Below are 26128 nucleotides of genomic sequence, written 5' to 3'. Positions count from 1 at the left end.
CCGTCTACATGTTAATGTTCCTAAGGGTTCTGCCATTTACAGTACAATTCACACATAAATTTGAGCTTCCAAATTGCATCACCTCACGTTTACCTGGATTAAACTCCATCTGCCATTGCTGTGCCCAAGTTGTCAATCTAACTATATCTTGTTGTATCCTTTCACAATCATTGGCACTATCAGCAACTCCACTAATCTTTGTGTCATCTGTAAATTCACAGATTAGACCACATTTTCCTCGAGATCATTTACATATAGTATAAACAACAGCTGACCTAAGACTGTTCCCTGTGGAACAGCACTAATTACCGGTCTCCATTCTGAAAAACACCCTTCCACCGCTACCCGAGATAATAAAATGTGAGGCTGGATGAACACAGCAGGCCCAGCAGCATCTTAGGAGCACAAAAGCTGATGTTTCGGGCCTAGACCCTTCATCAGAGAAGGGTCTAGGCCCGAAACGTCAGCTTTTGTGCTCCTGAGATGCTGCTGGGCCTGCTGTGTTCATCCAGCCTCACATTTTATTATCTCGGATTCTCCAGCATCTGCAGTTCCCATTATCACTTCCACCGCTACCCTCTCTCTTCTATGGCCAAACCAGCTTGGTATCCATCTGGCAGGCCCATCCCAAATCCCATGTGATTTTAGCTTTTGTACCAATCTACCATGTGGGATTTTATCAAATACCTTACTAAAGTCCATATAAACTACATCCACATCTCTTCCTTCATCAATTATCTTTGTCACCTCTTCAAAAATTCAATCAGTTTGGTGAGACATGACCTTTCCTGTACAAAACCACACTGCCATTGAGGGTGTGTATTGAGATGGATGGAAAACTGGCTGGCAGACAGCAAACAAAGAGTAGGAATACACTGATACTTTTCTGAATGTTGGCTGGCACCAGGGAGAGAACAAACCATCCAAGAGTCATATTCATGACCACAAAAATACCTGTCTGTGACGCTGACTATCAAGTTACCCACCAGTATGACTTGCTTCGACTTTGCCACCCCCTGCTCTACAGCAGAACCAGTTATGGTGCCACAAGCCTGGCTGCTGCTTGCACTGTCTCCTGAAAGGCTACACACCTCCCCAACAATATCCAAAATGGTTTACCTGTTTGAGTAGGGAATAGCTACAGGAGATTCCTGAACTACTTGCCTGTCTCTCCTGGTGGCCACCCATCTATCTGCCTGAACCTGTGGAGTGACCTAAAGCTAGTGTCTATCACTCTTTCTGCGCCCATAGGTTTAAGGTGCGGGGGGCCAGGTTTGAAGGTGATGTACAAGGCAGGGTTTTTACACAGAGGGTGGTGAGTGCCGAGAGCCTGCTGCCGGGGGAGCTAGTGGAAGTAGATACAACAGTGACTTTTAAAGGCCATCTTGGCAAATGCATGAATAGGGTGGGATTAGAGGGGTACAGTCCCCAGAAGGGTAGGGGCTTTTAGTTGTGACAGGCAGTATGTCAGTGCAGGCTTGGAGGGCCGAAGGGCCTGTTCCTGTGCTGTAATTTTCTTTGTTCTTTGTTCTCTGTTTGCTAGCTTCCTTAAACAGCACCGCTCATATCAGGATGTGGCATGCATAGAGAGCTTTCATCTGATTCATTAGACACTGAGTCAGTGTCAATTCAGCTGCTCCCATTGCATTTACTCATTGACATTTACCAGCTTGGTATTTCATTCTTTTAATGTATTTGCCCATGGGATGTGGGCATCGCTGGCTGTGGGCCAGCGTTTATTGTCTGTCCGTAGTTGCCCTTGAGAAAGCGGTAATGAGCTTCCTTCTCGAACTGTTGCAGTCCATGTCCTGTGGGTTTCCGCATCCAGCGTTATTATCCGTACACCACTGCCTCTCAATAACCAAGGCTTAGAAATGATTAAAAACCGAAACAGCTGCGGATGCTGTAAATCAGGAACAAAAGCAAAAGTTGCTGGAAAAGCTCAGCAGGTCTGGCAGCACGTGTGAAGAAAAAATCAGAGTGAACGTTTCGGGTCTGGTCAGCCTTCCTGCGCTCTGAGGAAGGGTCACCGAACCCAAAACGTTCACTCTGATTTTTGCTTCACACGTGCTGCCAGACCTGCTGAGCTTTTCCAGCAATTTCTTTTTTGTGCTTAAAAATGACTGTATCCCCTCAGTGCAATCTGTGCGGGTAGGGTGGGAGCGGGTGTTCTGTGGAAACGAGGAGCAGTTAGAGCTGGATCACAACTTTTCAAATTCGATCAGAGACCCATGAAGGCTAGTACTGCATCAGAGCTTAGAACCTCAACATTTCAGCCTGTGATCCCATTTGTGGATCCGGCCCCCAGTTTGGGAAATGCTGTGGTAGAAAGTACACACTGCTGCTACGGAGAGTCGGTGGTCTAGGTGCCATCAAGCAGGGGCTGCTTTGTACTGGATGGTATCGAGCTTCTTGAGTGTTGTTGGGTCTGCTCTCATCCAGGCAAGTGCGGAGTATCCCATCACACTTCTGACTTGTGCCTTGTAGATGGAGGACAGACTTTGAGGAGTAACAACCCACTTCTGTAACCATTGTATTAACACGGCTTGCCCAGTTCAACATTTGGTCACAGGTTATGCCCAGAAAGTTACCATCAGCAAGAAAATGATTGTATCCCCTCAGTGAGGTCTGTGCGAGTGGGGGAAGGCTCAAGAGTTAAGTTGCCAATTGGTGTTAGTTGTTGACTTGGTGATGTTATACCATTTCAAGCATTCATCCAAGTACTTTTATAGGTTGTGAGCTTTCCCACATCAGCTACCCTCCCAGGGGCTGGGGGAGTTAATCAATGGTGGTAGGGGATTAAGTAATGGCAAAGCCATTGATTCTGAAGGGAAGATGGTTAGATTCTCAACAGTTGGAGATGCCTAGGTATGCCCTATGGATCACAGCAGATCCGGCAGCATCCATGGAGAGAAAGCAAGCTAGTGTTTTGAATCCAGGGCTCTTCATCAGAGAGGATGAAGATTCATCTAGACTCGAAACGTTAGCTGGCTTTCTCTCCTTGGATGCTGCCGGACCTGCTGTGATCGCCAGCACTTCTTGGTTTCATTTCAGATTCCAACACCTGCAGTAATTAGCTTCTAGATATGACCTGTGCTGGTCTGGGCATGGCTTCTGAGACACCTCATTGAACCAGTGTCCCTTGGTCAGATTGAGATTGTCCTTGATTCTACCTGCAAACTGGCTCCACTCCACTGAAGATAACAGATTGCTATCATTTAGAAGCAGTAACCACCAGTGTTGGACATAGGTGAAGGACATCTTGGGATCAGTTTGATCAGCTTCTCCTTCGTTTAACATTCTTTATGGCCAGGTGAAGCTGAATTTTATCGACTGTTCGAGCTTGCTGCACTGGTACAGCCTGCCTTTTGAAAGTATGTTGTTGAAGCGATGCCTGATGTGAAATCAGATCTGATTGTATTTGTTGCATTAAAACAGATGAAATACGAGCAGTCAAGCCACGTGCAATCTTAGCATGCCCAACAGTTCGTCTGTAATTTCTAAACTCATGATTCAATGCGATTGCTGGCCCTATTAAAGAGAGGAGAAAACCTTGACAATAAAACCACAGCTTACTTTCATAGTTTCATCGTACATGGGAACAGCAAAGTACAAGAAATACAAATCAAAGTCATCTAATTATTCTTTGAACCGATAGCAAAACAGGCATAAAAATCTTGATTCAATATGCAGAACGACCAAGTAGAAAATTAAAACTGGCATTTACGTAGCATTTAATCAGAAATAAATCAGCACGGTTCATGCATTGCGTTATCCTCATCAAAGAAAGATGCCACAAAATAAGGTGGGTCTTTTAGGACTGAAACGAGGAGAAATGTCTTCACCCAGAGAGTGGTGAGCCTGTGGAATCTTCTACCACAGGAAATGGTTGAAGCCAAAACAATGAATGTTCACATGAAAGAGTTAGATATAGTTCTTAGGACTGAAACATGGAAAGGCTATGTGAAGAATGTGGGAACAGGGGACTGAGCTGGATGATAATATTGAGTGCTAGAGATGGTTCAAATGTCTGAACAGCCTACTCTTGCTCCTAATTTCTACATTTCTACATTCAAAACACCAAGGTGTTTGCAACAGATGCATGGGATGTGGATGTCACTCTTTGTACGTTTATTCATTGGCTGCCTTTGAGAACTTCAGAGGTGGTGGTGGAGGTTGTGAGACAAATGGGGATGCATTTAATTGAGAAAAGTGGAAGAATTTCTATCATTTAGAGTCATAGAGTCATACAGCACTGAAACAGACCCTTCGGACCAACCAGTCCATGCCGGCCATAATCCCAAACTAAACAACCTGCCTGCTCCTGGCCCCTATCCCTCCAAACCTTTCCCATTCATGTGCTGACACAAGGGTCTTATTAACATTGTAACTGTGCCCAAATCCACCACTTCCTCCGGAAGTCCATTCCACACACGAACCACCCTCTGTGTAAGAAATTTGCCTCATATGTTTTTTAAATCTCTCTCCTCTCACCTTAAAAATGTGCCCCCATCCTTAAAACCCCCCATCTTAGAGAAAAGACAACTACCATGAACTCTATATGTACCTTCCATTAATTTATAAACTTCTGTCAGGCCTCCTCTCAACCTGGATAATAAAATGTGAGGCTGGATGAACACAGCAGGCCAAGCAGCATCTCAGGAGCACAAAAGCTGACGTTTCGGGCCTAGACCCTTCATCTCCCATTGCAACTCTCTTGTAATCTCTTCGGCGGGAATCTCTCTCCCATTGCAACTCTCTTGTAATCTCTTCGGCGGGAATCTCTCTCCTCTCAACCTGCTCTGCTCCACTGAAAAAAGTTCCAGCCGACCCAGTTTCTCTTTATAAGTCAAAACTTCCATGCCTGGTAACATCCTCATAAGTCTCGACTGAACCCTCTCCAGCTTAATATATGCTTCCGGTAACTGGGCAACCAGAATAAGGCAATTTGTTAATGATCTTTTAAAATTTTACTGGAGTATTGGCTGAGATTATTTGGGAATGGAGTTGAAGCTACAACATTCACAATCAGAAATGAGATGTCTACTAAATGAGCAAAGATGTCTGCGTACAGCTGGGAAAATAGGTTACCACCTGCTCTCAGATATTTAAATATCATTGATTTGCAAGCTTTGAGATATTGCTTTTGTTTAAAATCTATTCTCTGAAAGCTACTCTATATTAAAGCACAATTATAGCTGGGGTTTTTTGTGTGCATCGCTACAGCTCTGATACAACATGGATCATCAATGAATGCAGTGAGTCAGGAAACTTGAGACCCCCTCAGTGCACCAATTTTTTGCTGATTGATTTAACCTCAGGTAAATAGCTGAGAGCCAGAATGTTGTCTACACCAACCCCGGTGCCCACTTTGCCAGTGCAATGCTTCTGTTGATTGAGGCTTCATGCTGGCAATAGAACCTCAGAAGTAAACAGTATTTTTCACAGCTTGACTGTTCTTTCAAGAAAGGTCGGTTGAAATTTGTCTTTGACCAAATAACAAGTAATCCCTTTACAGTGAATCAGCAGCCCACTTTACAATTCAGTTTTTCTCAGGAAGGAAAGAAGTAAGAAATTTGCATTTTCTGTAGCACCTTCAGCAACTTGGGGTGTCCCAAATTACTTTGCAATCAATAAAGTAATTTTTCAAAAGTGGTAATATCAAAAGAGCAGCCATGATCTCACTGAATGGCACTTGATGGGCGGAATGGCCTACTTCTGTCTCTGGCCTAAGTCTCTGAGGCATAGTCACCGTATTTAATATCGGCAGTTCTGAAGTGGCCGGATTTAGTGAACCACAGGGTCATGAAGGTGGAGGAGGTACAGAGACAGGGAAAGGCCAGGGTATGGAAGGATTTGAAAATAAGATGAGAATTTTAAGGTCAAAACATTGCTTGACTGAGATCCAGCGTAGGTCAGTTAGCACAGGGGAGATAGGTGAATGGGTCCTGATATGAACAAAGCCATGGGCAGTTTAGGAAGTATAGAATATGGCTGAGTAACTCAGAGTGTGGTTTAATAGACATGCCTAGAGGTAAGCTCAGCGTGAAGGAGGGTGCATGGACACCGAGATTTCTCTGCTCATCTACACTACCAAGAATCTTACCATTAGCCCTGTACTTTGCCTTCCGGTTACTCCTACCAAAGTGCATCACCTCACACTTGTCTGCATTAAACTCCATTTGCCACCTCTCAGCCCAGCTCTGCAGCTTATCTATGTCTCTCTGCAACCTACAGCATCCTTCGTCACTATCTACAACTCCACCAACCTTAGTGTCGTCTGCAAATTTACTAACCCATCCTTCTACGCCCTCATCCAGGTCATTTATAAAAATGACAAACAGCAGTGGGCCCAACACCGACCCTTGCGGTACACCACTAGTAACTGGTCTCCAGAATGAACATTTCCCATCAACTACCACCCTCTGTCTTCTTTCAGCAAGCCAATTTCCGATCCAAACTGCTATATCTCCCACAATTCCATTCCTCCGCATTTTGTACAATAGCCTACTGTGGGGAACCTTATCGAACGCCTTGCTGAAATCCATATACACCACATCAACCGGTTTACTCTCATCTACCTGTTTGGTCACCTTCTCAAAGAACTCAATAAGGTTTGTGAGGCACGACCTTCCCTTCACAAAACCGTGCTGACTATCCCTAATCAATTTATTCTTTTCTCGATGATTATAAATCCTATCCCTTATAACCTTTTCCAACACTTTACCAACAACTGAGGTAAGGCTCACTGGTCTATAATTACCAGGGTTGTCTCTACTCCCCTTCTTGAACAGGGGAACCACATTTGCTATCCTCCAGTCATCTGGCACTATTCCTGTAGACAATGACGAGTTAAAGATCAATGCCAAAGGCTCGGCAATCTCCTCCCTGGAGAAAGGATAATTTATTTGGTAAGTCACATGTACATTAAAGTAATTATGGGGGCAATAACTGGGTAGATGATGTAAAGAGGAACGAGACAGATTTTTGAAATATCAGTGAATGGACGGTAATGAAGTGCAGGTACAAAGAAGGAGTTCCCATCAGGGGCAGAATGGTCATGATCTCGTTGAAGGGCAGGTTTGAGGGGTCAAACAGCCAACTCCTGCTCCTGTCTTTTATGTTATTAGATAAAGGCCATTGAATCTATTAAGTCCATGCCAGCTCCCAGCGCAGCGCTCCAATCCCCTCTTTCATTTTCCAATTCTATCCCTGTAACTCTGGAAGTTTATTTCCTGAAGGTCTATCCAATTTCCTCTTGTTGATTCCATAATTTGTGTGAGCATGACCTCCAGGGGATTACCACCATGGAGAGGTTCTTCCTCGTGTTTCCCTTATGTCTAGTTTCAAAAAGCTGGAATCTGTGCCCATAAATTCTTGTGCAACGAGTTATTGGAAACAGCTTTTCCTTGTTGACCTTATGCACTCCTGTGTGATCTTGTACAGCTGTTGTCAAATCACCCCTCCATTTCCTTTGCTACACGAAGAGCATTCCCAACTTCTCCAACCTAACCCTGTAAGTGAAACCTCCAATCCCTGGATCCATGCAGGTAAACCTCCTTTGTACCATCTTAATGACCTTCTTTAACTGTGCTGACTAGAACTGGATGCAGTTCTCTAGTTTTGGCCTACCTAAAACTTTTTAAAGTCCAGCAAAAGTCTTCCTGCCCTTGAACTCGATATCTTCTTTCATGAATCACAATTCCCCATTTGTAACCCCTCTATCATTGTGTCCTGTGACCTTCAAAGACGTATGCACATGAATCTAGGTTCCTCTGTTCCTATACACTCTCCACAGTTGTGACGTTAAGTTTGTATTGTCTCTCCCTATCCTTCCTATCAAAATGGATCACCTCACATTTCTCTGTATGTTGAATTCCATCTGCCACCGTCTGTACATTCAGCCAGCCCACCTATATCCTATTACAGTCAGTTGTTGTCACCTTTACTGTTTGATATCATTCTCGCCGTTTGGCACTCCTGTAAGTTTTGTACAGTTTGAAAAGTCTTCAAATTTTACTTTGTGTTCTAAAATCCAAGTGATTTATAAAGAGGTCTGAGCAATCCCATGGTGCTAGCATTGAGAACAAAATTCCATTACCATCCATATGTTTATCCAATGACCATTTAAATGCCCTGAAACTTGGTGAGTCTACTACTGTTGCAGGCAGGGCATTCCACACCCTTACTACTCTCTGACACTGACCCTTGTTCTCTATGTATCTTAATTTCATTAACCAACCAACCTTCTCAAAGGTCACGGTGAGATCGCCCTTTGCATTTCCTTCAGCAGCTGCCTCTGTTATTTTATAATAGCTTGTGCCGTTAATCAGAGCTCTTTCAGCACCCTAACAAAAACAGAAGCCTTGTTTTTAGTGATTCAAATATGGAGTTTGGAAAAGATGGACCGGAACTTTAGAGGTCAAGACATATTTTTTAGGGAAAGAAGTTGGCACGTTTGGGTGGGAGGGTGGGTGGGGTGAAGTGGAGATTGTGTGAAGAGCCCTGAATGACATATTTATCTGCTTGGCACAATGGAACTTGTGTAATGTGGTTGCAACATGAATCCAAATGTGATCCAACATCAGAAGCTAACATAAGAATAAAGAGTTACAGTGGGTGGAAATCTCTTCAGGTAATCTAAAGAATAGAAAACCATTGTTAGTCAGTGATAGACTCTCACTTTCAATCTCAATTCTCATCCTGATGGAGATGACGAGGGAATGCAATGATTTAAAGTTTTTGAGAAGATTTGTAACTCGGGTTGTGGATGAGGTTGTAGACTTGCTCACCGAGCCGGTGAGTTTGTTTGCAGACGTTTCACCACCCTGCCAGGTAACATCATCAGTGTACCTCGGGTGAAGCGTTGGTGTTCTGTCCCACTTGTTATTAAATGCCTCGGTTTGATGGGATGGTTGGCATTACTTATGGTTCTGCCTATTGGTGGTTTGTATATCAGGTCCAGTTCAGTATGTTTGTTGATGGAGTTCCAGTTGGAATGCCAGGCCTCCAGGAATTCCCTCATACGTCTCAGTTTGCTCTTGCTATTGTGGATGTGTTGTCCCAGTCAAATTGGCGCTCCACATTGTCCGTGTGCAGTGAAACAAGTGGTTGTGTCTCTTGGCGGCTAGTTGGTCTTCATGAATCCGCATTGTCAGAAAGGATAAAATACCCTGCATGGACTGAGAGAAACACTACACAGGCCAAACAGGAAGAAAACTGACCGTACAGATACACGAACACCAACTAGCCACCAAGAAGCACAACCAGTTCTCACTTGTCGCACTACACACTGACAATAAGGGACATGAATTTGACTGGGACAACACATCAATAATCGTACAAGCCAAACAGAGACATACCAGGGAATTTTTGGAGGCCCGGTATTCAAACTGGAACTCCATGAGCAAACGCATTGAATTAGACCCTGTGCACAAACCACTGAGAAACAGAACTGGAAGTAGCACTAAACACCCCAACAAACTGAGGCATATCAATAACAAGCGGGACAGAACACTGACATTTCACAGGAATTGCACTGCCGATATTACCAAGCAGGGTGCTGAAACGTCTGCAACCAAACACACCAGCTCGGCAAACAAGTCTACAGCCTAATGCAATGATCAAGTGGAATTGTGAGTAGGCTACTAATCCAGAGTTTCAGGTAATATCCTGGGAATCTGGGTTCAAATCCTACCATACCAGATGTGGGAATTTGAATTCAATAAAAGTTAGGAATTAATACTCTAATGATGGCAAAGAAGCCATTGTTGATTGCCAAGGGAAAAAGATCCCATCTCGTTCACTCATATTCTTCAGAGAAGAATATCTGCCATCCTTATCTGTTTTGGCCTACATGTGACTCCACACCCACAGCAATGTGGATAACTCTTAATTGGTTTCTGGGAAACTAGGAATGAACAATAAATGCTGGTCTAGCCAATGACAAACCCTCAGAATTAATAAAACAATAAAAAGATTGCATTACTTTCAAATTCAGAATTTAACATAATTGCTGAAAAAGACAATTTGTCAAGGACTTACCCTCAAATATATTCCCTTGAATTTTTCTTGTCACTGTGCAAAGTTCGAGGTCCTTTCAGAACCAGAAATCAGTATGTGTGTGCATCATCTGCGTTGCTCTCTGAGCGGTAGCTCTGTACCTTAGAGGGAACATTGTATTCAGACAATTCACAAGAATTTGGATTTAAATTGTTATTCTTGTGAATTGTCCTGATGTGTGCGAGATGAAAAGCTTCAAAAAAGTGTGACATTTTTAAAATAAAAACAAGTTCTGTAACACCAAATGCCAATAATGTAATTAGGATTTTGTTCATACTTCCTTTGCTTTGAGTGACATACAAGTTAGAAGTGACCTGGGATTGAAATCAGTGATGGCTAGATGATCCATACTCCTCTTTCATAAATGTGACTGCTAAGGTCATTGTTTAAGTCAGCTGGGCTTTTGATGGCATCATTTTGAGAGATTAGAAAATTAGAAAATTAGATTAGACTAAAGCTCAAACACCCAATTTTTAAAGATTTTATTATATCAGTGACAGTGTGAGATATTCAGCTTTTTTTTTATTAGATTGCTAAATTATCTTCCAAGATATTGCTTACAACAAGTTTGGTGTTACTTTGTAAAAATAGGAACATCTTCTTTGGTAATCTTTAACATACAATTCTGTTACAGCAGAGTCACTGCTGCTGCTAAAGCCTGGGTGGTGTCTAATTGCTTTTTTGCTAGTGAGCCTGAACTTTAGCTTTATTGTTTGAGTATTATTGTTTCAGGCAATCAAATATTACAGATGTTCTTGCTCCGATGACATTTCCGGTGTTTTACAAAATGAGCAAATGTATTTATTTCTGTCTTTTCACTCAGCCAAAATGTCCAGCATCTATTGAAAATTGCTTCCCTGTATCTTCAAAGAATTCCTGAACTGACTTTTAGCAGCAAAACCTGGTACTCTCTGGCTCTGTGGAGGTTTTTTCTCCCGCTTATACAGGGAAAACGGTTCAGTCCTTAAATCTCTGAAATTTCCTACCTTTGGCTGCAAGGCATTAACATTCTGCTTGGTAGTTGGCAGAAAGCAATTACTTCCCTGCTGCTTTCTCATCTCATGCTATCTGTTCAAAGTACCTGAGACTGTAAATGTGAATTCAGTAGTGTGTGCCTGCCATTTTATGTTAAGTGGTGATCTTGGTGCATGCATCTCCATAACATGTGATTTGGATCCCCAACTACTTGGTAACAGAGTGGTCGATGACCGTATTAGCAGATCACATGCCCATTTCCATTTCATTGCTTTATGTAAATTAAAGAAACCGATCAAAAAATAACTATCTTTGAAAGTCTCATAGCTGTAACATTTGAAACATCAAGTTATATTTAGGCACGTGAAACCTACCAGAGACGTTGAGCTACATTAAATATTTGCTACATGTATTTGTTTTGTTATTTTCCTGACAGGTATTCCATTGGCTCCTCATTTATCAATGACTCAAGTTTTAAAATTTCAATTTTTTTCAATCCTTTCATGAATTTTCATTCCACCATACCCCTTTAATCTCCACAGCCCCACAACCCTCTAAGATCTCTGCAATCAGTCACAACAATGGCCTTTGCTCATGACATGGGAGCAATGCTGATCTTCATTAGACCATACGACACAGGAGCAGAAATAGGCCATTTAGCCCATCAAGTCTGCTACTCCATTCAATGAGATCAAGGCTGATAAGCCTTAGATCTACCAACCTGCCTCTTCCCCATATCCCTTGATTCCCTCACTGATTAGAAATCCCTCTATCTTAGCACTGAATATCCTTAATGACCCAGCCTCAACTGGGCTTTGTAGTGAACCTTCCCACACATTTACTACCCGCCGAGTGAAGAAATTCCTCCATGGCTTAGCTTGGTTATGTGGTAGGCAAAACATTTCTTCTTGTACTGATGACAGTGTCTTGTTAATAGAAATGTTGGGACACTTGTCATCCTAGTTAGATGATTATTAGCTGTATGTTATACAAACATACACATGAACTGTCCCTCGTGGACCGGAAAAATATTCAGCTTCCCTCAAATTGCCCTGGAGAAGCGACTTATCTCAAAAATTTGAACAACAGGTTAAGCAAGCTGTTATGGGCTTTTACGAAGCAATAGCTTCACTGATGATGTTTTTCACTGACAGAACGCTGGTCTCAATCCAAGTATTATGTTTAGCTCACCACACGTGTGCCTTTGGCGGTTCATAATGGGAAAAGAGTACAAAGTGAACTTAACCAGCCTGCGCTTCTAAAACTCAAAACAAATGTTGACCTAACAATGTGGTACTTTTGGGCAACATTTGTTGAATGTGTGTTAATAGCTACGAAAATATCCAGGTGAAAAAAATTGTCCAGGCTCATGATATGGGCCATTTAACCTTGAAGAAGTGACACACATTCCAGCGCAGGGTCATACAGGGTCTAAAAAGGAACATAATCAAACCTGCTTTTCCATACCTAGGAGCTTATAGAGCCGATAGTTCCTCTTTTCTTTCTCTGTGGCAATGCCTCAACCAATCATAATTGGCTTTGCCAACGATACAGTCATGCAGTTTTAAAGTAATAAAGCATGAAAGACTCCCTTCAGTCAAACCAGTCCATAATCCTAAACTAAACTAGTCCCACTTGGATCATGACCCTCTAAACATTTCCTATTCATGAACTTTTCCAAATATCTTTTAAGTGTTGGAACTTTACCCGCATCCACCACTTCCTCTGGAAGTTCACTCCACACATGAACCACTCTCTGTGTAAAATAGTCGGACCTGAGGACATGATCTAACCCTAGTGCCTGGCAGACAACACAGCTGCAGAGGGAATTCACTGAATCCCCAGCCAAGGGAAACCACATCACAGCATTTAGACTACCATCGAGTTTTGCTTCAACACAATGAGGTTTATTAACTTAGCAGCAGCATGCATTTCTTCACCACTCTAATGGGCTAATTCTGCACTTACCAATGATATTGGTGGAAGTACCTCCTGGACAGCCAACAGTCGAGAGACAGGGCCCATGTTTACCAGCACTGGACACAAAGATAACATTGTGTTTTAAAACTGCTTCATCAATCACCTTGCATAAACGCCCTGAGTTAGAAATAAAAACCTTCGGTAAAATATTTCTTTTCATCCATACCATGTAAGTACAAGAAAATCATGCCATGTTTTTCAACGGTGAGATCTGTCATTTTAAAGCCATAATTTAATAGGGCTGGCACAGTGGCTCAGTGGTTAGCACTGCTGCCTCACTGTTGGGTTTGATTCCACCTTCGGGTAACTATCTGTGTGGAGTTTGCACATTCTCCCCGTGTCTGTGTGGGGCTATTCCGGGCGCTCTACTTTCCTCCTACAGTCCAAAACTTTGAAGTTAGGTGGATTGATTGTGCTAAATTGCCCCTTGTGTCCAGGGATATGCAGTTTAGGGAGATTAGCCTTGGGAATTGGGGATTAGGGGGATAGAATGGTGGGCTAGTTCTGGGTGGGATGCTCTTTGGGGGGTTGTTGCAGACTCAATGGTCTGCATGGCCACAGTCCCATGTGGGGATTCTATGATTTCTAAGTATTGGTGTGCAACTGAAGTTCAATTTGTACAGAGATAATAAAATGTGAGGCTGGATGAGCACAGCAGGCCCAGCAGCATCTCAGGAGCACAAAAGCTGATGTTTCGGGCCTAGACCTTTCATCAGAGAGGGTCTAGGCCTGAAACATCAGCTTTTGTGCTCCTGAGATGCTGCTGGGCCTGCTGTGTTCATCCAACCTCACATTTTATTATCTCGGATTCTCCAGCATCTGCAGTTCCCATTATCACTGATTCAATTTGTACAGATCTGGTTGAGGTGAGAGACCACCAATATGGTCAAAAATGGCAAAAGATAGCAGTGGTACATTCAGAACAAGTAACAAAGTCACGAAGAAATGAATAAGCTAAACCATGGCAGCAGTTGAGTCAGAGCAACTGGGAAATGAAAGCTAAAATTTAATCATGTTTAAAAATGTTGTGGCTACAGTGGCAGGTCAGAGGGTCAACTCCTACCTCCCCAAAGCCTATTCCACCATCTACAAGGCACAAGTTAGGAGTGTGATGGAATAGTCCCCACTTGCCTGGATGGGTGCAGCTCCAACAACACTTAGAAGGCTCAGCACCATCTGAGACACAACAGCCAACTTGATCAGTAACCCATCCATCACCGACAACATTTACTCTCCCCATGATTGACACAGGCTGGCAGCTGTGTGTACCATCTACAAGAGGTCCTGCAGCATCTCACCAGGGATCCTGAGAGAGCACCTTCCAAACCCACGACTACTACCATCTGGAAAGACAGGGGTATCAGATACTTGGGGACACCAGCCCCTGCGGCTGTTCATTTCCCTTAGCCACTATGTGGACAATCTAGAATCCATGCATGACAATAGCTGGAAAAACTGGAAGTAAATCTGTCAGCACACTGAAAAGCGTGCCCAAATCCTTACAAATTAGAAGAAGTGTAGACTGTAAGTTCCACCAAAACCTGATGCGGAAATGCATTGCTATTCTTCTTCTGTCCCTCTATTACATTCCTTGAACTCCCTCAGTCACAACACTGGCAATGCATGCTCATCCCAAAAACTGTAATGGTTAAGGAAGACAGTTCACTCCCATTTTGTCAAAGGCAGTTAGAGGATGACCAAAAAAATACTGGCCCAACCAATGTTGCTCGTCTTCATAAGACCATACGACAGAGGAGCAGAAGGTCATTCAGCCCAGGCCCGTTCCAGTATTCAATAGGATCATGGTAGATTTGATAATCCTTAACTCCACTTTCCTACCTTTTCCCCTCATGTGAAGGTGTCGGTGTTGAGCTGGGGTGGACAAAAGCAGAAGTCACACGACACCAGGTTATAATCCAAAAGGTTTGCTTGAAATCACACACATTGCACTGCCCCTTCATCAGCTGAAGGGTGGTGTCTTCCTACACTTCACCTAATGAAGGCGCAGCACTACAAAAGTGTGTGATTTTAAGTAAACCTGTTGGACTATAACCTGGTGTCATGGGACTTCTGCCTTTGCCTTTTCCCTCTGACCCTTGATTCCCTCACTGATTAAAAATCCATCCGACTTAGCCTTGAATAAACTTAAAGACCCAACCTTGAGGAATGAGCAAACTCCACACAGATAGTTACCCGAAGGTGGAATCAAACCCAACAGTGAGGCAGCAGTGCTAACCACTGAGCCACTGTGCCAGCCCTATTAAATTATGGCTTTAAAATGACAGATCTCACCGTTGAAAAACATGGCATGATTTTCTTGTACTTACATGGTATGGATGACCCAAATCCACTTCCCTCTAAGAAAAGAAATTTCTCCTTCTCTTTATCTTTATGTGTGACCCCCTTCCTCTGAGATGATGCCTTTTGGCTCTGAACTCTCCCACAATGAGAAACAACCTCTCTGCATCTACTTTATGAAATTTGCTAGGAATTTTAGAGGTTTCAAAAGGTCTCTTCTCATTCTCCTAAACTCCAATGAGTTCAGGCCAGATCTATTCACCTCTCCTGCAAAGAAAATCCCTGTATACCTGATATCAGCCTAGTGAACTATCTCTGGATTACCTGCAGTGCCAGTATGTCTTTCCATAGATCAAAGGCCCAAACTGATCACAGCTGTGATCTGGCCAGTGCCTTGTGCCTCCTCTTGCCCCCAAAGCAGAAGTGCAAGGAAAATAACAACGCATTTTAACATTGAAATGTGAGTTGGGCAGGAATTAACCTGTATCAGGGAAGTACAGATTGGAAGCAATTGTTTCACAGAAAGGGCACAGCAGACATGTGGAGGCTGTTTAAGGAGCAGTTGTTGCGAGTGATGCATAAATTTGTTTCTCTGAGACAGGTAAGTAGGGGTAAGATTAAGGAGCCTTGGATGACGGCTACAGTGGTGCTTATTATCAAAAAGAAAAAGGCAGTGTACGTAAAGTGGAGGAAGCAAGGGTCTAACACAGCTTTAGAGGATTACAGGCTTGCTTGGAAGGAGCTCAAAAGTGGATTGAGGAGGGCCAGGAGGGGGCACGAAAAAGGCTTGGCAGGAAGGATTAGGGAGAAACAGAAGACATTTTACTCATATGTGAGGAATAAGAGAATGATCAGGGAGAAGGTAAGGCCGATCAGGGACAGCATAGGGAATTTACGCGTGGAGTCTGAGCAGATAGGGGAAGCTCTAAATGAATTTTTTGCTTCGGTTTTCACTCGGGAAAGGGGCCTTGTTGTGAATGAGAACTTTGAGAAGCAGGAAAACAGACTTGAACAGATCAAGATTGAGGAAGTTGATGTGCTGGAAATTTTGGCAAACATTAAGATTGATAAGTCCCCAGGGCCAGACCAGATTTATCCTAGGTTGCTCCAGGAAGCGAGAAAGGAGGTTTCTGAGCCGCTGGTGAAGATCTTTGCTTCCTCACTCTCCACGGGATTCGTACCAGAAAATTGGAGGGAGGCAAATGTTGTTCCTCTTTTCAAGAAAGGGAATAGGGAAATCCCTGGAAATTACAGACCAGTCAGTCTTACGTCTGTGATCAGCAAGGTTTTGGAAAGAATTCTGAGGGATAGGATTTATGACTATTTGGAAAAGCATAGCGTGATTAAAGGGAGTCAGCATGGCTTTGTGAGGGGAAGGTCATGCTATACCAATCTTATTGAGTTCTTTGAGGAAGTCACGAGACAGGTTGATGACGGTCGAGCAGTGGATATGGTGTACATGGACTTCAGCAAGGCATTAAGGTTCCCCACGGCAGGCTCATTCATAAAGTCAGGAGGTATGGGATACAGGGTGATTTGGCTGTCTGGATTCAGAATTGGTTGGCTGACAGGAGGCACAGAGTGGTTGTTGATGGTAAGCATTCTGTCTGGAGGTCAGTGCTGAGTGGTGTCCCGCAGGGCTCTGTTCTTGGGCCTCTGCTCTTTGTAGTTTTTATAAATGACTTGGATGAGGAGGTTGAGGGGTGGGTTAGTATGTTTGCTGATGACACTAAGGTTGGAGCTGCCGTTGATAGTATCGAGGGCTATTGCAGGCTTCAGCGAGACATTGACAGAATGCAGAGCCGGGCTGAGAAATGGCAGATGGTGTTCAACCTGGAAAAATGCGAAGTGATGCATTTTGGAAGGTTGAACTTAAATGCTGAATATAGGATTAAAGGCAGGATTCTTGGCAGTGTGGAGGAACAGCGGGATCTTGGTGTTCAAGTGCATAGCTCCCTCAAAGTTGCCACCCAGGTGGATAAGGTTGTTAAGAAAGCATATGGTGTTTTTGCTTTCATTAACGGGGGATCGAGTTTAAGAGCCGCGAGGTTATGCTGCAGCTCTGCAAAACCCTGGTGAGACCACGCTTGGAATATTATGTCCAGTTCTGGTTGCCCAATTATAGGAAAGAAGTGGAGGCTTTGGAGAGGGTGCAAAGGAGGTTTACCAGGATGCTGCCTGGACCAGAGGGCTTGCCTTACGAGGAGAGGTTGACTGAGCTTGGACTTTTCTCTCTGCAGAGAAGGAGGCAGAGAGGTGACCTGGTCGAGGTGTACAAGGTAATGAGAGGCATGGATAGAGTCGATAGCCAGAGACTTTTCCCCAGGGCAGGATTGACTGCCACGAGGGGTCATAGTTTTAAGGTGTTAGGAGGAACGTATAGAGGAGACGTCAGAGGGAGGTTCTTCACCCAGAGAGTTCTGAGCACGTAGAATAGTTTACCAGTGGTAGTCGTGGAAGCGGAGTCATTAGTGACATTTAAGCGACTGCTGGACATGCACATGGACAGCAGTGAATTGAGGGGAATGTAGGTTAGGTTATTTTATTTTTGGATTCGGATTATTCCACGGCACAACATCATGGGCTGAAGGGTCTGTACTGTGCTGTACTTTTCTATGTTCTATGTTCTGTGTATCATAACTGGATGTTAGCCACACTGTTCAAGGGGGATGACTGAGTGTGACACAGATGTGACAATGTCATGACAAAGCAAGTGTGGAGAGCCACAAGAATTTTGCTATTTTCAAAAATTCATTACTGGAGCATCTTTCATAACTTTAAGTCATCCCAACACACTTTACAGCCAATGAAATACTTTTTGAAGTGTAGTAAGTGTCTGTAAGGTGAGAAATGCAACAGCTAATTTGCACACAATGTAATGATGGCTAGTTCATCTTGCTATAGTCATGTTGATTGTCAATGAATATATGTTTAGTTCAGGGAAATGTAGAATGATGCATTTTGGTTGGAAAACATTAGGAGAGCAAAATAAATTCTAGATCTAAAAGAAGAACAGAGCAACCTGGGAGGGCATTTGAATTGCCTAAGGATGTTGTGGAGGCAGATTCAGTCCTGGATTTTGAAAGGGAGTTGAATGAGAAGCAGACTAGAAGATTACAAGAGCATATGGCAAAAGAGCAGATGAGTAGACTTGATAAAGTACTCTTGCAAGAGCTGGCACAAGTGTGATGGACAAAATAGCCTCTATCGCAACTGTAAATATTCTCTAATGGTCTTTGTATAATTCTGTGTCACCTGGCTCTGATGTGAACATTGGGGCACGTGTTCATCTGATATATTGATGCATTCATCTTTATTCCTTCCTGAAGCTATTTTAATGATGTAATATCAGCCGAAGTTTGTAACAATAAGCAACCACAGGAAGAAACTACTCAAGACAAACAATCAATATGTGCGCTTCAAAAGGTAATGTCTAAATGATCTGCTGCCATCTGGATGTTTTCCTGTAGATGGGAATGAATGATGCAATAAGCTGAGACAGGGAAACTGATTCAGGGTTCTTTACAAATTAGAAATGAGTTTGCAACTCTGTTGGAATGCACCCAATATACTGCAGTGACCAATACAGCCTTTGGTTATGTAAGATAGTGTACAATACTTGGATTCTTACAATCAATTTATGATTAAATAATTGCAACATTTTAGTTAAGAAAGAACTCTTAATTTAATTGTACCATATTGCCTCCTGGGCAGGATTGAAATTGTATCCGAGCCAGAAAATGCTTTTTGACAAGTAAGAACTTGTGTTCATCAAGAACTTTTCCTTTAATGATACTTTTCAGTATGCTTTACAGGAGCAATAGCAGTTTGACACTGAACACATGAATGCAGCCACTACAAAAAACATTGTTCAAAGAGGTAAGTTTAAGGAACATCAGTAAAGAGAAAAGCGAGAGCCAGAGAAATGAAGAATTTCAGTGAGGAATTGCACAAGTTAAACTCAGGAAGTGGGAAAACACAGCAAATAGTGGAGGGATTTAGATTCGGAGCAGACTTATTGTAAGGTTGTCAGCTTGAAGCAATGATAGAGGAGGGAAAGGCCATGGAGGATTTGAAATGACAGGTGTGGGATTTTATACTGAGGTAGTGTAGGGTAGTGACCATAGCATTGCTTGGTAACCAGGACTTAGTGTTAGCTGGCATAAAGGCAACAGGACTTTGAATGAATTGAAGTTTACATTGGGATGGAAGGTGGGGAGCTGGTCAGGTGAGAACTGGAATAAGTGAATCTAGAGCTAGCAAAGGAACATATGAAACAAGAATAGGCTATTCAGCCCCTCAAGTGTGCTCTTCTATTCTGTGAAATTACGGCTGATCTGAGGCCATACTCCATATACCTGTCTTCAGCCTATATCACTTAATGCAGTAATGTATCTACCCCAGATTTCAAATTAGCGACTAATCTTGCATCCACTGTCACTTGTAGAAGAGATTTCCAAACACCTCCCACCCTTTGTGTGTAGAAATGCTTCCTGGTATCTCTGCTGAATGGTGTGACTCTAATTTTTAGACTAAGAGTGGCCGAGTTTCACAGCAATCCTTAGGATTATATATGGAAGCATAGCAGCAAACTGGGCTGATTGACAGCAGTAAATGAGAATAATCTCTTCTTCCGGATGTTGATGAAGGAGTGAGAGAATAGCATGCCCTTCTTTTAATCATGCCACAGGATCTTCCTTCACCTCCTCATCTGGAAGAAGGAGCATTCAAAATCACAGCGCTAGATTCCCAGTGTCAACGTAGATGATATGCTCTAATCAATAGCGGGGTTTAGATTTATGACCCACTTAGCCTTCAGAGCAGAGTGCTAAGCAACTGAGCCAAATAGGCACTTCAACAGAATGGAATTATTTTGATGTTCACTGAAAATAAAAACTCTCTGAATGGCGTATAAGTAGATAGAAAGTAATGTTGGAGACATAACTCATCTCCTCCAAGAATTGCAGCGTCCTGCGCTCGCCTGGCGAGCAGGGGAATTGGACTGGGATCTAGTCCAATGGCACAGCAGGTACAATGAAAGGGGCGAAAGGATTTGGTCCATGAGCTGGGGGCGAGGGCGTGAGGCTTTAGGAGAAATGCAAGTCGTGGGGGAGGAGAATGCAACGGGGTATCAGAGAATAGAGGACTCAGAGAGAAGCCCACTCTGATTCTGAGCACTGACACAATCAGTCACTAATGTTACAACAGGCTCGAGGATTGTCCCAGAAAATATTTCAAAGTAAATTGTGGGTTCTTCCCCAATCCAGGACTGTCAAGCACCAAACAAACCTCTCCGCTCAGTTTCTGCAATGCAGGAGCACTGTCATTCCTAAATGTTACTTTGACAAGTTTAAGAAATGCTGATAATACTGAAATGATAAGATGAAAAACAAAACTGAGCCGGGACAATGAACAAATTTCTGAAATGTTGACGGTACTGAAGTGACAAGATAAATTAAGAGCTCTACTGGGACCATTGAATATTTGATGATAAATTCGGACCAAAATCCCCATCCCTCCCCATCCCCCATACACACACACACACACACAAACACACAGATTCACTAAAAAGCTTCCTGGTTGTGGTGATATTCCTGATGAATTATTCAGCATTGTAAAATGAGAGTTGAGAAAATGTTTTCCACTTTGCACAGGACGGGTTAGATTAGCAGCAGTTCCTGAGCTGAAAGAATCTGTCAACAATATCAGGCGTCAGCTTGATGTGACTTAATGCACTAGAGCAAAACGGAGCTGACTTTCTCTCGCTATCATCTTACAAATGTTTCTAGTAATTAGGGATCAGGAATTGGAAATGCCTGAGTTAGAAAATGGTTTCAATTTGGTTGTGAGTAAATACTATAAAGTATAATGCATCTAAAGGCTACGAAAGTGTACACAAGTTGCCAGATGTATACAGTTCTTTAATGAATCATTAATGACAGGGCGGAATGGTCTGTCGCTAATGACCATTAATAATCTCTCCATATCTAATGCACGGGTTGAATGGTTCAGACCAGAGAATACCTCTGAGAATACTTTAAATAAGCTCTAAACTTTTTTTCCGGGACTGCCCTACCCAGTTTGCGAGCTAAGAGCAGTCAGTTGGTTTGGAACCTTTTGATGTGAGCTTCGAACATGGATTTGGTGTTAAGAAGATCTGTTTCAGGTAGGTTTTAAGCGTGCTACATCCATTGGTGAAATTAAGGTGTATTGGATTGCGTGACAGAGGGGCCCAATACTGGGATTAAATCTGTTGCAATTAGAGCTTTCAACAACCAGGGAAAGATATAAAGTGAGGTTTTGAATGTGCAGTATGAAATATACCGCGCTCAGTTGTGATGTTAGCCACAGTGCTGCTTTGGAATGAGCTGTTGAGTTTATCAGAGACAACGCCCAGTATCTCACTCCTGAGCTTGGAGCTCTCCAGGGTGCTGAAACTAGCTGAGCTTTTTTGCGTGAGGTGTTTGCAGAGCGTGCACTGTTAATGGACCGTCATCGTTCGGTTTAACGGACATCACAGAGTTAGTTCGTAAATATCGCTGCAGGGGAACATGTTTCAGAAAATACATGCAATCTCTTAAGGGCATTGAGAAGTCAACTCCGCCCTCGAATCCTGGATATTGTTCAGATCATAAGACGAATATTTTTTGTTTTAGTTTTGCGTTTCATCAGAATTTAGATCGGCTACATTCCGTTTGCTTGTTGTCAATTTCACAATGTTAAAAAAAAATACGTTTTAGGCCAATCGGCTCCGTTTTTTCATTGTGAAGTGTGAATTCTGCCGTATTGTTGAGCGATATTGTTGCATTGAATTTAAAAACAGACCATGTTTGAAACTCTCAGCAGTTCAATAATGTTTTTGGAGAAAGGAACTCCCTCTCTATGAAACAATTATTTTTCTCATCTATGGCCTCATTCTGTGGCTGAGGCTAGTTAGCGGGTAGTACCGCCGATTTTATCACTGTGTGCATTGCCATTCCATCAATTCCCACTTTCACTCCTTTAAATAACGTTCATTTCCAATCTCTTAATAGCAACAGCTGATTTTGTTGCTACCTTTTGCAACCCTGACACTAGTGCTATTGACCTTAGCGACATCCAGCTAAATTCAAATAGCTCGAAATAACCTGAGAACCAAATTCCGGGCATTGCATTACTATACTGAATGATATATTTGCAACTGAATTGTGAACTGTCGGAAGCTTCCTCTTTCGTGAATTTGTCTGTGCTTTTTGTGTGTGGGTTCAAATCTGAAATAATAACACACGTTGATACGTATTGAAACAAACAGCGTTATATTACCACGTCAGATGAGAGTGATGTCGTTAGCTTGAAGTAATGTGCTCTTTCAATGAGCAGGAATGAGGGACAGTGAATAGATAAAAATGGAAATAGTTAGTTGAAAACTCAAATGGAGGGACAAGATAAAACAATATCAGGTAAACAACAGCGAGTTTCAAGAAATGAGTAAAATGCTGTTAATCATTGTTCAGACACTCCTGCACTGTCGGTATCATGATCAGTCATGACCTTGTGAATTGTAGAAGGTTGGAAGCTCTGTATAAGATCATTTTGCTCTTAGATAACCAGAGGTTTTATAACTGCTGTTTTTGACCTATTGTAGAAATTGTATTGTTAATTCATCGCTGATTGTTCTCACTCCTCATCTCCAAATTTCTCATTCTGTCATTAAAATTATTTTATTTCTGATGGTTTTCTTCAAGATTTCTCTGTTGTTATTCCACAGTTTGATCCCTCACTTCAGATGCCCCACCTTTTCAGCCAGAATCCAGATTTGTCACATTTCCTGCTCTTATTGCTACTAGACTTGAAAAAAAATACCTTAATTCCCTCACCCTTCCCTTTAACCCACGCATTCCAAGGTCCAATCTTGATACTTTCTACTTACAAGTTCATCATTTATCACAACCTCTTTATTATCATTTTTAAAATTATCATTTTTTTTAAAAAGCTCCACCACTGGGTCAATGGGAAGCTCCAGAAAAGTAGGTTAAAGCACATGAGCTGGACCACAAACAGGAAGATAATATTTTGGTTGGTTCATGACTTCCTGGTGTCCTCTCTGTTTGGGAACCAGCTTGATTCTGTTCTAATCAGCAGCCGTCAGATATCAGAGAGAACATCAGAACTTTGAGCAATGTGGCTGTGTGAGGGGAATGAGACTAGGATACAAACCATATGTCTTATATTTATATTTTTACATGCTTGACTTGTCTAATCTTTAGGTTAATTAAATAATACCACAGGATTATTCAGTTATTCAAGAGAAATTGGACAACAAGACAATCACTTACTATTCATTTGCCCTTTTGAATCCTGACAATAAAAGCTGTAACATTATTATGTATCCTGGAAGCTGATATAGTTCATAGTAAAGCAAGTTTGAATGCAAATGAATTTATTTCGTAAGATCATAAGACATGGAAGCAGAAATTAGGCCATTCAGCTCATCAAGTCTGCTCAGTTATTCAATCATGGATGACAAATTTCTCAATCCCATTCTCCTGCATTCTCCCACCTTTGATCCCTTTGACAACCAAGAACCTATGTCTCTTGGTCCTAAATATGTTCAATGACCTGGCCTCCACAGCCTTCTGTGGCAATGAATTCCATTGATTCCCCATTCTCTGGCTGAAGACATTTCTCCTAATCTCTGGTCTAAGGGGTCTTCTCTTTACTCTAAAGCTGTGTCCTTAGGTCCTAGTTACTCCTGCCATCGTGCTTGCCTTCTCCTTAGTGATGGCCACTTTAATCACCTCTGCCCCCTGAATCTGTTGATTTTTTAGAATATTCCTTGTGACTTCCACCGTAATGACTGACACAAAGCACTTATTCAGTTCCTCTGCCATTTTTTTGTTCCCCATTACTACTTCTCTAGTGTCATTTTCCAATGGCCCAAAGTCCACTTTTTCCCCTCGTTTGCCCTTTATCTATCTTAAGAAAGTCTTACAGTCCTCCTTTATATCACTGGCAAACTTACCCTCAAATTTAATCTACTCCCTCCTTATTTCTTTCTTTGTTGCCCTCTGTTGGTCTTTGTAAACTTCCCAATTCCCTGGTTTCCCATTGCCCTTCACCACATTATATGCTTTCTCTTTTGCTTTTATGCTGTCCCTGACTTCCCTTGTCAGCCATGGTTGCCTCAGCTTCCCTTTAGTATGCATTTTTTCACGAGGAGTAAAGTTTTGCTGTGTCTCCTGAAGTACTCCCAGTAACTCTTGCTATTGCTGTTCCACTGTCTTTCCTGCTCGTCTCCTCTCCCAGTTAATTCTGGCCAGCTCCTCCCTTGTACCTCTGTAATTACCTTTATTCAATTGTCACACCATTACATCTGATCCCAGCTTCTCCCTCTCAAATTGCAAAGTAAATTCAATCATATTATGATCACTGCCTCCGAAGGATTCCATCACCTTAAGCTACCTTACCAAGTCTGCCTCATTGCACAACACTGAATCCAGTATTGCCTGTTCCCTTGTGGGATCCACCACAAAAAGCCACCTCGTAGACATTCCACAAACTCCTTTTCTTGTGATCCACTACCAACCTGCATATTGAAATCCCCATGATCACTGTAACTTTCTTAAATGCCTTTTGTTTCTCCTGGTGTATCTTGTGCCCCAAATCCTGGCTATTATTTGGAGGCCTGTATGCAACTCCCATTAGGGTGTTTTTTACCTTTGTGGTTCCTCAATTCTACCCACACAGATTCTACATCATCTGACCTTATATGTCAGTAGGGACTACCTTTTAAACACTCAGCAGGGTAAAGGATGTGCTCGTGGTCGAGAAGATATGTGATTCAAAAACTTTAGATCACTCACCTAACCATCCATTGTCAACATATTTTGTGTGGGCAATGTTTTGTTCTAATATTTCATTCAGTGCCTTTTCTTACTTCTGGAACAAAATGTTGTTCTTACATAAACATCAGTTTTTCCATGAAATCAAAATTTGGCTGTGGTTGCGGGAGCTGAATGAAAATTCTGCAGCTGTACAAAACTCTGGTGCGGCTGCACTTGGAGTATTGCGTACAGTTCTGGTCACCGCATTATAAGAAGGATGTGGAAGCTTTGGAAAGGGTGCAGAGGAGATTTACTAGGATGTTGCCTGGTATGGAGGGAAGGTGTTATGAGGAAGGGCTGTTTTCGTTAGAGAGAAGAAGGTTGAGAGGTGACTTAATTGAAACATATAACATAATCAGAGGGTTAGATAGGATGGATAGGGAGAGCCTTTTTCCTAGGATGTTGACGGTGAGCACGAGGGGGCATAGCTTTAAATTGAGGGGTGAAAGATATAGGACAGATGTCAGAGGTAGTTTCTTTACTCAGAGAGTAGTAAGGGAATGGAACGCTTTGCCTGCAATGGTAGTAGATTCGCCAACTTTAGGTACATTTAAGTCATCATTGAATAAGCATATGGACGTACATGGAATAGTGTAGGTTAGATGGTCTTGAGATCGGTATGACAGGTCGGCACAACATCGAGGGCTGAAGGGCCTGTACTGTGCCGTAATGTTCTATGTTCTATGTTAAAGTTAAAACTAAAATGCTTGAATACAAATCGGGTTACCACTTCGGATAGAAACTATTAACTTTTGTTACTTTGTACTTCAAATGTTGACAGAATGGCTGTGTATGTCCAGCATTTTCTTTTAGTCTGTCAGGTTTTCACCTTTCCTGATTTATTTTTTATTTTTTATTCCGTTGACTTAAATCTCAAGTCTGGATTTTGTACAAGACTAATGTTACTGAGCGACTTGTCAAATATATTGAACTCTGTAAAGTTTTAGACT

The 26128-nt window shown here is 42.4% G+C and overlaps 1 protein-coding gene across 2 annotated transcripts in view; it reads left to right on the top strand.

Moving 5' to 3' along the window:
• Nucleotides 1-26128, top strand: part of LOC125459073 (fibroblast growth factor 13) — a 637504-nt gene that overhangs the window by 348438 nt on the left and 262938 nt on the right. Inside the window, exon 1 of one of the 2 annotated variants that reach the window (XM_048545017.2) lies at nucleotides 21399-21481. The exons of the other annotated variant lie outside the window; for it this stretch is intronic. Coding sequence (XP_048400974.1) covers nucleotides 21451-21481 — 31 coding nt within the window. The 5' untranslated portion in view covers nucleotides 21399-21450. Of the gene's footprint in view, nucleotides 1-21398; nucleotides 21482-26128 lie in introns of those variants that run through there. 2 annotated transcript variants of the gene reach the window in all.

This window comes from Stegostoma tigrinum, chromosome 15, assembly GCF_030684315.1.
Source record: "Stegostoma tigrinum isolate sSteTig4 chromosome 15, sSteTig4.hap1, whole genome shotgun sequence".
NCBI classification, from domain to species: Eukaryota; Metazoa; Chordata; class Chondrichthyes; order Orectolobiformes; family Stegostomatidae; genus Stegostoma; species Stegostoma tigrinum.
The sequence above is the reverse complement of the archived record's forward strand: the minus strand, read 5'-3'. Positions and strand labels throughout refer to the sequence as shown.